Source organism: Manis javanica, chromosome 6, assembly GCF_040802235.1.
Source record: "Manis javanica isolate MJ-LG chromosome 6, MJ_LKY, whole genome shotgun sequence".
In the NCBI taxonomy this organism is placed as follows: Eukaryota; Metazoa; Chordata; class Mammalia; order Pholidota; family Manidae; genus Manis; species Manis javanica.
This window is the reverse complement of record NC_133161.1, coordinates 113,429,020-113,441,404: the sequence shown is the minus strand read 5'-3', so window position 1 is coordinate 113,441,404 and position 12,385 is coordinate 113,429,020. Positions and strand designations below refer to the sequence as shown.

General features: G+C 38.3%; 1 protein-coding gene across 1 annotated transcript in view; it reads right to left on the bottom strand.

The window, feature by feature from the left end:
* C6H11orf65 (chromosome 6 C11orf65 homolog) overlaps positions 1–10,301 on the bottom strand; it is a 122,207-nt gene extending 111,906 nt beyond the window's left edge. Inside the window, exon 1 of the mRNA XM_073240011.1 lies at positions 10,274–10,301. Within this exon, the coding sequence (XP_073096112.1) occupies positions 10,274–10,301 (28 nt within the window). The remainder of the gene's footprint in view (positions 1–10,273) is intronic.
* Between the last annotated feature and the right edge of the window lie 2,084 nt (positions 10,302–12,385).

Genomic DNA, 12,385 nt, shown 5'->3' with positions numbered 1-12,385 from the left:
ACTAGACTCCCCCTATTATCGAGTCCCCACCACATACCACATTCTAATCACTGTCCCTCAGCATAGTAAGATGCTATAGAATCACTACTTGTCTTCTCTGTGTTATACTGCCTTTCCCATGGCCCCCTTCTACATTATGTGTGCTAATCGTAATGCCCCCTTTCCCCCCTTATACCTCCCTTCCCACCCATCCTCCCCAATCTCTTTCCCTTTGGTAACTGTCAGTCCATTCTTGGGTCTGTGAGTCTGCTGCTGTTTTGTTTCTTCAGTTTCTTCTTTGTTCTTATACTCCACAGATGAGTGAAATCATTTGATACTTGTCTCCACCTGGCTTATATCACTGATCATAATACCCTCTAGCTCCATTCATGTTGCTACAAATAGTAGGATCTGTTTTCCTCTTATGGCTGAATAATATTCCATTGTGTATATGTACCACCTCTTCTTTATCCATTCACCTACTGATGGACACATAGGTTGTTTCCATTTCTTGGCTATTGTAAATAGTGCTGCAATAAACATAGGGGTGCATATGTCTTTTTCAAACTGGGTGGCTGCATTCTTATGGTAAATTCCTAGGAGTAGAATTCCTGCATCAAATGGTATTTCTATTTTGAGTTTTTTGAGGAACCTCCATACTGCTTTCCACAATGGTTGAACTAGTTTACATTCCCACCAGCAGTGTAGGAGTGTTCCTTTTTCTCCACATCCTTGTCAACATTTGTTGTTATTTGTCTTTTCTATGCTGGTCATCCTAAATTGTGTGAGGTGATATCTCATTGTGGTTTTAATTTGCATTTCTCTGATGATTAGTGAAGTGGAGCATCTTTTCATGTGTCTGTTGGTCACCTGAATTTCTTCATTGGTGAATTGTCTGTTCATGTTCTCCACCCATTTTTCATTTGGCTTATTTGCTTTTTGTTTGTTCAGGTGCATGAGCTCTTTATGTAATTTGTATGTCAACCCCTTATCGGATATGTCATTTATGAATATATTCTCCCATACTGTAGGATGTCTTTTTGTTCTACTGATGGTGTCCTTTGCTGTACAAAAGCTTTTTAGTATAATATAGTCCCACTTGTTCTTTTTTGCTTTTGTTTCCCTTGCTGGGGGAGATATGTTCATGAAGAAGTGGCTCATGTTTATGTCCAAGAGATTTTTGCCTATGTTTTTTTCTAAGAGTTGTATGGCCTCATGACTTACATTCAGGTCTTTGATCCATTTTGAGTTTACTTTTGTGTATGGGGTTAGACAGTGATCCAGTTTCATTCTCTTGCATGTAGCTGTCCAGTTTTGCCAACACCAGCTGTTGAAGAGGCTGTCATTTCCCAATTGTATATCCATGACTCCTTTATCATATATTAATTGACCATATATGCTTGGGATAATATCTGGGCTCTCTAGTTTGTTCCATCTATTGGTCTGTGCCAGCACCTAATTGATTTTCTGATTGTGGCTTTGTAATAGAGCATGAGTCAGGGAGCATAATTTCCCCTGCTTTATTCTTCCTTCTCAGGATTGCTTTGGCTATTTGGGGTCTTTTGTGCTTTCATGTGAATTTTAGAACTATTTGCTCCAGCTCATTGAAGAATGCTGTTGGTATTTTGGTAGGGATTGCACTGAATCTGGAGATTATTTTAGGCAGGATGGTCATTTTAACAATATTAATTCTTCCTATCCATGAATACAGAATGTGTTTCCATTTATTGGTATCTTCTTTAATTTCTCTCATGAGCATCTTGTAGTTTTCAGAGTATAGGTCTTTCACTTCCTTGGTTAGGTTTATTCCTAGGTATTTTATTCTTTTTGATGCAATTGTGAATGGAATTGTTTTCCACATTTCCCTTTCTTCTTGTTCATGATCAGTGTATAGGAATGCAACAGATTTCGGTGTATTAATTTTGTATCCCATGACTTTGCTGAATTCAGATATTAGACCTAATAGTTTTGGAATGGATTCTTTAGGGTTCAATATCATGTCATCTGCAAACAGGGACAATTTGACTTCTTCCTTACCAATCTGGATTCCTTGTATTTCTTTGTGTTGTCTGATGGCCATGGCTTGGACCTCCAGAACTATGTTGAATAAAAGTGGGGAGAGTGAGCATCCTTGTCTTGTTCCCGATCTTAAAGGAAAAGCTATCAGCTTCTCACTGTTAGGTATAATGTTGGCTGTGGGTTTGTCAATATGGACTTTTTTATGTTAAGGTACTTGCCCTCTATACCTATTTTGTTGAGAGTTTTATCATGAATGGATATTGAATTTTGTTGAATGCTTTTTCAGCATCTATGGAGATGATCATGTGGTTTTTGGCCTTCGTTTTGTTGATGTGGTGGATGATGTTGATGGATTTTCAAATGTTGTACCATCCTTGCAACCCTGGGAATCCCACTTGATCATGATGGATGATCTTTTTGATGTATTGTTGAATTCAGTTTGCTAATATTTTGTTCAGTGTTTTTGTATCTATGTTCATCAGGGATATTCATCTCTAATTTTCTTTTTTTGTGGTGTCTTTGCCTGGTTTTGGTATTAGATGATGTTGGCCTCGTAGAATGAGTTTCAGGGTATTCCCTCCTCTTCTACTTTTTGGAAAACTTTAAGGAGGATGGGTATTAGGTCTTCATTAAATGTTTGATAAAATTCAGCAGTGAAGCCATCTGGTTCAGTTTTCTTCTTAGGTAGTTTTTTGATTACCAATTCAATCTTGTTGTTGGTAATTGGTCTGTTCAGATTTTCAGTTTCTTCCTGGGTCAACCTTGAAAGGTTGCATTTTTCTAGAAAGCTGTCCATTTCTTCTAGGTTATACAGTTTGTTACCATATAATTTTTCATAGTATTCTCTTCTACATCTTTGTATTTCTGTGGTGTTGGTAGTGATTTTTCCTTTCTCATTTCTGATTTTGTTTATATGTGCAGACTTTCTTTTTTTCTTGATAAGTCTGGCTAGGGGTTTATCTATTTTGTTTATTTTCTTAAGGAACCATTTCCTGCTCTATTTGATCCTTTCTATGGTTTTATTCTTCTCAATTTTATTTATGTCTTCTCTAATCTTTATTATGTCCCTCCTTCTACTGATTTTGGCCTTCATTTGTTCTTCCTTTTCTAGTTTCCTTAATTGTGAGTTTACACTGTTCATATAGGAATGCTCTTCTTTCTTGAGGTAGGCCTGTATTGCAATATACTTCCCTCTTAGCATGGCCTTTGCTGCATCCCACAGATTTTGCAGTGTTGAATTATTGTTGTCATTTTTCTCCATTTATTGCTTGATCTCTGTTTTTATTTGGTCACTGATCCATTGATAATTTAGGAGCATGTTATTAAGCCTCCATGTGTTTATGGGGCTTTTCATTTTCTTTGTGTAATTTATTTCTAATTTCATATGTTTGTGATCTGAGAAGCTGGTTGGTACAATTTCAATCTTTTTGAATTTACCAAGGCTCTTTTTGTGGCCTTGTATATGATCTATTCTTGAAATGTTCCATGTACACTTGAGGAGAATGTGTATCCTGCTGCTTTTGGATGAAGTGTTCAAGATGTCTGTTAGGTCCATCTGTTCTAATGTGTTGTTCAGTGCCTGTCTCTCTTTACTTATTTTCTGTCTGTTTGATCTGTCCTTTCGAGTGAGTGGTGTGTTGAAGTCTCCTAAAATGAATGCATTGCATTCTGTTTTTCCCTTTAATTGTTAGTATTTGTTTCACATATGTAGGTGCTTCTGTGTTGGGTGCATAGATATTTATAATAGTTATATCCTCTTGTTGGGCTGCCCCCTTTATCATTATGTAATGTCCTTATTTGTCTCTTCTTACTTTCTTTGTTTTGAAGTCTATTTTGTCTGATACAAGTCCTGCAACTCCTGCTTTTTTCTCCCTATTAGTTGTCTGAAATATATTTTTCCATCCCTTTACTTTCAGTCTGTATTGTCTTTGGGTTTGAAGTGAGTCTCTTGAAGGTAGCATATAGGTGGGTCTTGTTTTTTTTATCCATTTAGTGACTCTATGTCTTTTGATTGGTGCATTCAGACCATTTACATTTAGGGTGATTATCGATAGGTATGTACTTTGTGCCACTGCAGGCTTCAGATTCGTGGTTACCAAAGGCTCAAGAGTAATTCCATTACCATCTAACAGTCTAACTTAACTCACTTCATATGCTATTACAATTACAACATAAAGGTTCTTTTTTTCCCTCCTTTTTCTTCCCTTCTATTCTTTATATGTTAGGTATCATATTCCATACTCTGTCTATCCCTTAAATGACTTTGGAGTAGTTGATTTGATTTTGCATGTGCTTAGTAATTAATTGTTCTACTTTGCTGTGGTTTTATTTCCCCTGGTGACATCTATTTAGCTTTAGGAATACTTCCATCTATAGCAGTCCCTCCAAAATGCACTGTAGAGGTTGTTTGTGGGAGGTAAATTCTCTCAATTTTTGCTTCTCTGAAAATTGATTTATCCCTCCTTCAAATTTAAATGATAAGCTTGATGCATAGAGTGTTCTTGGTTCAAGGCCCTTCTCCTTCATTGCATTAAATATATTATGCCACTCCTTTCTATTCTGTAAGGTTTCTGTTGAGCAATCTGATGAAAACCTGATGGCTTTTACTTTTTATGTGATCTTTTATCTCTCTCTAGCTGCTTTTAAATATCTGTCTTCATCCTTGATCTTTGCCATTTTAATTATATGTCTTGGTGTTGTCTTCCTTTGGTTCCTTGTGTTGGGAGATCTGTGCACCTCCATGGCTTGAGACACTATCTCCTTCCCCAGACTGGGGAAGTTTTCAGCAATTACCTCCTCAATACCACTTTCTATCCCTTTTTCTCTCTCTTCTTCTTCTGGTATCCCTATAATGCAGATATTGTTCCACTTGGATTGGTCCCCCAGTTCTCTCAATAGTTTTTCATTCTTAGAAATCCTTTTTTCTCTCTGTGCCTCAGCTTCTTTGTATTCCTCTTCTATAATTTCTATTCCATTTACTGTCTCTTCTACTACATCTAATCTACTTTTAAATCCTTCCATTGTATGTTTCATTTCAGATGTGGAATTTCTTAATGATTGAATCTCAGTCTTAAATTCATCCCTGAGTTCTTGAATATTTTTCTGTATCTCCATGATCATGTTTATGATTTTTATTTTAAACTCTCTTTCAGGAAGATTGGTGAGTTGTTTCATTTAGCCCCTTTTCTAGGGTTTGTGAGATTTTGGTCTGAACCAGGTTCCTTTGATGTTTCATAATTCTATATGGTGCCCTCTAGTGCCCAGAAGCTCTAGTGTCTGGAACTGTTCAGCCCCTAGAGTGAGGTTGGGGGTTGTAGGGGCATGACACTGGTGCCTGGGGTCAGGAAAGAACTGTTTCCTGATTCCTGGCTGCAGTGTCTGTCTCCAGTATTCTCAGAGCCAGTGGGCTGAGCACACAGGTGCAAGCCTCTGTGCTTGGCATCTCTAGTTGTTGTAGGCTGGACCTCCCTCTGGTTTGCCTAATGCCAGTGCAGTTACTGCTGGTTTGTGAGCAGGTGCCAGCAGGCTGGAGGAAGGTGCAGTAGTCTGCATGTCACAATGGGGGGCCTTGGAGCTGAGTAGGCAGCCAGGAGGATGGAGCACCCGAAGCTCCTCAACATTCCCAACCTGCTGGGCAGAGTGTGCCCGAACACCCTTGTCCACCTGTCCCTTCTCCCATGTAGCAAGCTCTGTACAAACCCCGCTGCTTCAGCAGCCTTCTCGCTGCTAGGTAGCCTGTCAGACCACTTGCCTTTCCTTTGTCCCAGAGTAGCTGGATGTGGACCTCCACAAATGGCCAGAATATCAGTCTCTCCAGCACTCCGCCTGTCCCAGCTCCCAAACCCCACCAACGTCCAGAGCACCACACGATGTAGGTTTGTGCGCCAAAGCAGACCTCCAGGGCTTGCTGTTCAGCTGTCTTAGGCTTCCCCCCAACCCCCACCCCCCACTGCTCCATTTCTTTTCCTCCAGCTGGTAAGCTGGGATGAGGAAAGGGCTTGGGCCCCGCTAGATCAAGGCTTTCATATGTTACCCTGTTTCTTGAGGTCTGCTCTGTTCGTGAGGTCTGTATGCAGTGTGGTGCAGCCTTCCTTCCCGTTGCTGTTTTAAGGCTAGTTGTATTAACTACATTTTCACAGTATATGTGGTTTTGGGAGGAATTCTCTGTCTCACCTCTCACGCCGCCATCTTTAGTCTCCTCTTTTCTTATATACTTAAAATTTTTAATGTATATACATGCATGCAATATTATATTGTTATACACATACAGGTTTGTTTACATTTATGTAACAGAACTATGCACACTTTGTTTTCTTAACAATAATGTGCTGGAGACTTGCATGTTAATATAGGTCTCCCTAATTCTTTTTATAATCCCACAGTATTTCTAAGTCTGGATATATTTATTGACTCTATTACTGGACATTTGGATTGTTTCTCTATTTTTGCTGTTAAAATTACAAGATGACTATCCTTTTACATATATGTGGGTACATATAGAACTGTTTTTGATGGATAGACTTTTAGAAAAGGAATTAAAAAGAGTATGCACATTAAAATTTTGACACTGCCATATTGTCATAAAAATTAATCAGTTTATACCTATAAATACTGCTTAATTTCTAGATTTTACAAACTTGAAAATCTAAATATAAATTGGACATTAAGACCATTGTGGTGGGTCTTTTAATATCCTTTCCAATAATTAAATTGTGATTTTTATCTGTTATCAATACTTGGCATTTTTTTTAAGGTATAAAATCATGTACATGCATATGTGTGTGTGTGTGTGTGTGTGTGTGTGTGTGTGTGTGTAGAACAGCAAAGGATAGCATTAATGCTCATGAAAACTGCCTAATTTTCTCAAATACATTCTCAAGTTTGAAGGTAAAAATCTTAAACTGGATTTCAAAAATCCTTTTTAATTGACTGTATGAACATGTCTGAACCAGTTTTTTGGGCACTTTAATTTGAATAATTTCACCCAGGCTTGCTGCACACATACTTCCCACTTCTCATGTGATAAAAACTAAAGGTAGTTAAATGCTGCCAAATCAATATTATGTATTTGTTGAACATATTTGCTATCTATCTTGTCCCCCTATGATGTAAGTTTCCTCAGGGGACACTCTTTCTTGTTTATTGCTATATCCCGACTTCTAGCAAAAGAGTAGTTGACCAATATTGCCTGACTGACTGGAGATAGGTTAAATAAATTATGATGCATTCATACAATAGAATCCTGTGAGAATATTAAAAGTGATGCTGCAAATGTACATATTGACATGGAAAATGTTTCATAACGTTAAATTTTTAAAGTTTATTAAACAGTTATCTGTAATAAGCTATTTGTTACCTTCTCGCTCCCTTATTCAAATTTGTGTGTGTGCATAACTATGTATGAATAAACACAAATATTAAAGTGGTGATAGAATTAAAGAGGAATAAAAAATATGTTTATTTTTCCCTTCTCCTACAACGAACATCTATTTTTTGAATAATAAGGGCTTTTTAAAAATTAGTTTGTCATCAGCAGAACAATTCATTGCATGCTTGACTTGAAAAGTTAGCAGCAACCGGGTGGGGAAGAGGTAGGGCATAAGGAGTTAGGTGGATCTCCTTAGCTGGATCTCCAAAACTTGTGCTGTTTCAGTGTGGTTCACAGAACTACGCCAGTCTTTGAATTGAATGTTACCAGATGTGATAAAGAAATTGAGAGTAGTTAGAAATTTTTGTTGCAATTTGACATTGTTGTGGTACACAAACATACCATCAGTGGATTTACAGTTTTTATATCTTTGTTGTTTTTTTCCTTTATTTAGTAATTTATTTTTATTTTACTTTACAAAAGTAATAGTCTATAACACACTGGAAATAAATTTTAAAAAGTTTCCTCACTACAGAGAATTGCTCTAAAGTTTAGTCTTGGGATCAGGCTCAGGAGTTAACATCCAGCTGATTTCCTGTATTGTTAAGAGCATCTGCTTAACATTCCAGAAACTGTCATCTACATACCAAAACCTGATACCCTGTACATACATCAGACACCATTTTTAAGGATCTTAATCTTGCTTCAGTTCTTGCTGTTGTCAGTTTCCTTGTTTGGACTGGGCTTAGTAGAGATGGGGGATAGGGATTGGGGATGAGAGGCAGATTTTAACATTTCATTAATATTACCCAGCATTTAAAAAGTGTTTTCAATAAATTATTGGAGAAATTATACAATAAGTGACAAAAAAGCTAAACATTCTATATGTCAGTTCATTATTGTTTAAGCAGGAACCTGACTGAAGTGGACGAAGCTATTCACATACCTGAAGAGCTTTCTATGCAGATAGAACAGCAATTGTGAGGGCACTGAGACAGGAAGTTGGAGCAGGAAGAAGGCCAGCGTGACTAGCCAACCAAAGAAGAAAAGAGTGATCGGAGACAAAAGCGGAGAGGCAGTGGGATCACCAATCGCGTAGAGCCTTCATCACAAAGAGTTAGAATTTTAAGTGTGATGGGAGTTTGACACCTCCCATCTGGAGGATTACACCAACGGAGTAACAAGATCTGACTTGTGTTTTTTAAGTATTACTGTGAAGGAGGCAAAGAAAACAAAACAAAGCCCTAAGCTATTGCTATGGCTCAGCCATGAATAATTATACAACCACAATTATGCAAATATTAATCCTACCACAATGTATGGTACAAAATGTATGTAATACCCCGTAATTATATACTTTATGATAACACTACCCATGATAATATGAATTTGGATTATACCCTGGATATTTAATTACTTTGGAATAACTTTGTCTTATACTGTATGCAATTAAAGTTTGAAAATCACTTAGTGTTATGGCAGGATATTTTTTTAAGATGACAGGAGAGGATGAGTATATGTACATATATATGTGCATTGTGGTGATTTGATGTAAGAGGTTTGTTTGTTGGAAGTTATTGGATAATAGCTAAATTTAAAAGAAATCAAGAACAGGCAGGATAACGTGTTATTTAAAAATGGAGGTAAACACCAAAAGAAGTGCATGTGCAATGGAGATGATAAAACATAGTAATGGGATAAAGAATGATCAGGGGTATTTTAGCACAGGGAAGGCCTCTCTGGTAGGGAAACATGACTTTTCATGATGCAAAGAGGAAACTATAGGAAATTGTAGAAGAGGGTTCCAAGCACTGGGAACAGAAGATAAAAAAACAGCTTGATAAGGAACTTGGTGGGTTTAAGTGGCTAAAAAAAAGAAAACAGTATCACTGGAGCTTAAAGAAGAGGCAGACGAATAGAAGATAAAGAGGTAGGCAGGATTCATACTATGATTATGTGGGAAATTGACTATGGTGGTTTGGACAGTGTACTCTGGCTGGCTTGTATTCAGTGTAGCCAAAATTTTAAAATTTCAAGAATTTTGTGAGCTTGTTTTTAATCACAGCCATTACTAAACATTAAATCATTTAAATTTACAATTAAATAAAATAAAGGTAAGAAATTCTAAAACTTATCACCCACCAATTATTTTCCTATTGCAGGGGATCAAAATATACCACCCCCAAATATGCCAGTCCCCAAATATGCCAGTTTGGCATAAGGGTTATTTGGAGCTGAAAGCTAACAAGAAACAACAGATGCAGAAAAAGCTCTCTACCCTCACCCATCTACCTAAAAGCAGGACATAAATTTCCTTTTGTGAAGATGATTCCCCCTCCTTCTCCATACCAAAGGGAAAATCTTGGCACTTAGGAAGGTCTAAACAAACAAACCTCACTAAAATAACTCTTCTCTTCCATTAGGTTCCCCCATATAGTCCCACAATTTACCACCTCTGGAAGCCCAAACTCCTTTTCCTTTATCTTGTCACTACCCCACAAATTTATCACCTTTTTAGAAAATAGTATATAAGCCCCTGAGTCTAACCTCCTCTTTCAGTTTTCAGTTCCTTTTCTGTGAGAACTCCATGTGCACATGAAATCGAAATATTCACATCAAATAAAATTTGTTTGCCTTACCTTCTGTTAATGTGTCTTTTGTCAGTTTAACTAGCAGTGATAGAACATAAGAGCCTAAAGGAAAAGTTCTTTCCTCCCCTACACTATATTTTACTTTTATTTATTTCTTGAGATCCTATTTATTTCAGTGGCATTAGTGGTATTTTTGGCTGGATTCTTTGTTGTGGGGGCCATCCTATGCATGGGGATGTTTAGCAGAATCCCTGGACTCTACCCACCAGAAGACAGTAGCACAGTTGTGACAACCAAAAATGTCCCCAGACATTACCAACTGTCCCCTGAGCAAAATCACCCATGGTTGAGAACTACTGGTCTCTGTATGAAATCTACTTGATATCTGCATGGTGGAAACACTATATTATGGTGCATTACTGCACATTTCTTTCCAATTCCTGAGGCCAGGCTGGTACCCTGAAACTGGCCATGGTGGGAGTATCTACATTATAAAATTGAAAAACACTACATATCAGGGCTTAATTTATTATTTAATTGGTTTAGATTTAAGAGATCGGTAAAAATGTTAATGCATTTTGATGCTAATACTTAAAATGTTAATGTGTATTATTATTAATAAACTTAAAAATGTTGTGTATGTTAACAATACATTATGAATAGCACAAAATATCAACAAATATCTTCCAGTATTCAAAATTAACTAAGTCAGAAACGAGCTACTCACATCACTAAGGTATGATGAAGATCCACATATTTCAAGAAAGAAAATGTGCTCAATTATGTCAAATGCTGCTGGAGAGTCAATGTGAAAACACTTCAAAAATTGTAAGATAATAAAAAGTACTGTCAAACTACTGCTCAAGTAATGAAGAAATTTACTACACACAGGTTCCACTTGCAGAATCAGAAATAAAACATTTTTAAAAAACCTATCTCCAAATGGTAATTTTTGTTTTATTAACAATAGCTCACGGCTCCACTGGCCTACTTTTAGGCTTCATGAGAAAAATATCCTAAGTTTGCATTCTCAGTCCCACTACTTTTAAAAGTTGGAGAAGAATATACAATTAACTTGCTGGATGGGAAAGTATACTTCCCATTTGTTCCCCTTAAGTTTTAGCGCACAAACAAATGTGTTCGTGACATTTAATAGTTCTGTAATTTCGCTTTCCTTTGTTCCTGGGGTCCAATATACGGAGGGTGCAACGACTACTAACACACTCGTTAAAAACGTTTTTCCCTTTCCCATCTCTAAGTAATGAAAAGACGGAAAACCACTTCAGGGGTCGAACAGAAAAAGAACCCAGAAAAAAATGTGGGTCCGGTCAAGAATTCCCCCTCGGCCTGAAAGTGGACGAAATGGCCTCTTCGCAGAGGCGCGCGGAGTGGGGCACCGTGAGCGAGCAGGGAGGGCGGTGAGCGCGCTGCAGCCAGGGCCCCGCGAGGGCGCCGACAGCAAGCGGAGGAAGCGCGGGCTGGGGGTTAGCCTGGGGCAGGACTGAAACCGGAGGCCTCGTGGGTGCATCAGAGATGCAAAACGTCCTTCAGGCGGTTGCACCGAGCGCGACACGCCACCCCGGAGCCATTAGAGGCCTGCAACGGGCCTTCCGCCACAGAGGCTGGCGGATCTGGATGGGTCCCGGTTAAGAGGGTGGGGACATTATGCCCTTCACCTGCCTATCGCCGCTGTCCCGGGCTCCGCTCGTTTCCTCGGTAACGCCGCAGACGGAAATGACGTAACGTCAATTCCGTTCTGACCGGCCCCGGCCCCGCCCGATTAGCGCTGTCTCTGGGCCCCGTCTCTTGGCTCCGCCTCTTAGCCCCGACCAGTCCTCGAAACCCGGTCCTTCAGGGTCCAGATGAGGGAATGTGAGCAGGGTTGGATTTGTTTTTTAACAAGTCCTCACTGCGGTTGTCAATAGGTTTGAGGCAAAGCGTTTTGGAAGGGAAACCAAAGTGATTTTCTGAGAATTTGGGCTCAATACAATAAAGCCCGGCCACTTAAACCAAGGAGTTTAAAGATGTTGAGAAGTATATGAAACCTTTAATGTTTAAGTATGTTAATTTGTAAATTTAAAAACCCGATCTTTATAGCTATTCGCCAGGTCTTGCCCCAGGATCAGAGTGACAAGTGCCTGCAGTCTAATGCTTTATCTTCATTCAAGCCCTTTAGCTGATATAGCCTAAACCAGTTTTATTATTTACTTATTTATTTTAAATTGAGGTGTAATTGACATAAAACTGTTTCCGGTGTATGCCATAATGATTTGATGTTTGTATATGTTGCTAAATTACCACCATAAATCGAGTTAGCATCTCTCATTTTACTTAGGTAAAACCCCATCAGTTTTAAAGAGAAAATCGACGATCTTTTAAATGGGTTTTCAGATAAACTTAAATCGTACAAATACTGTAGATCTAAAGC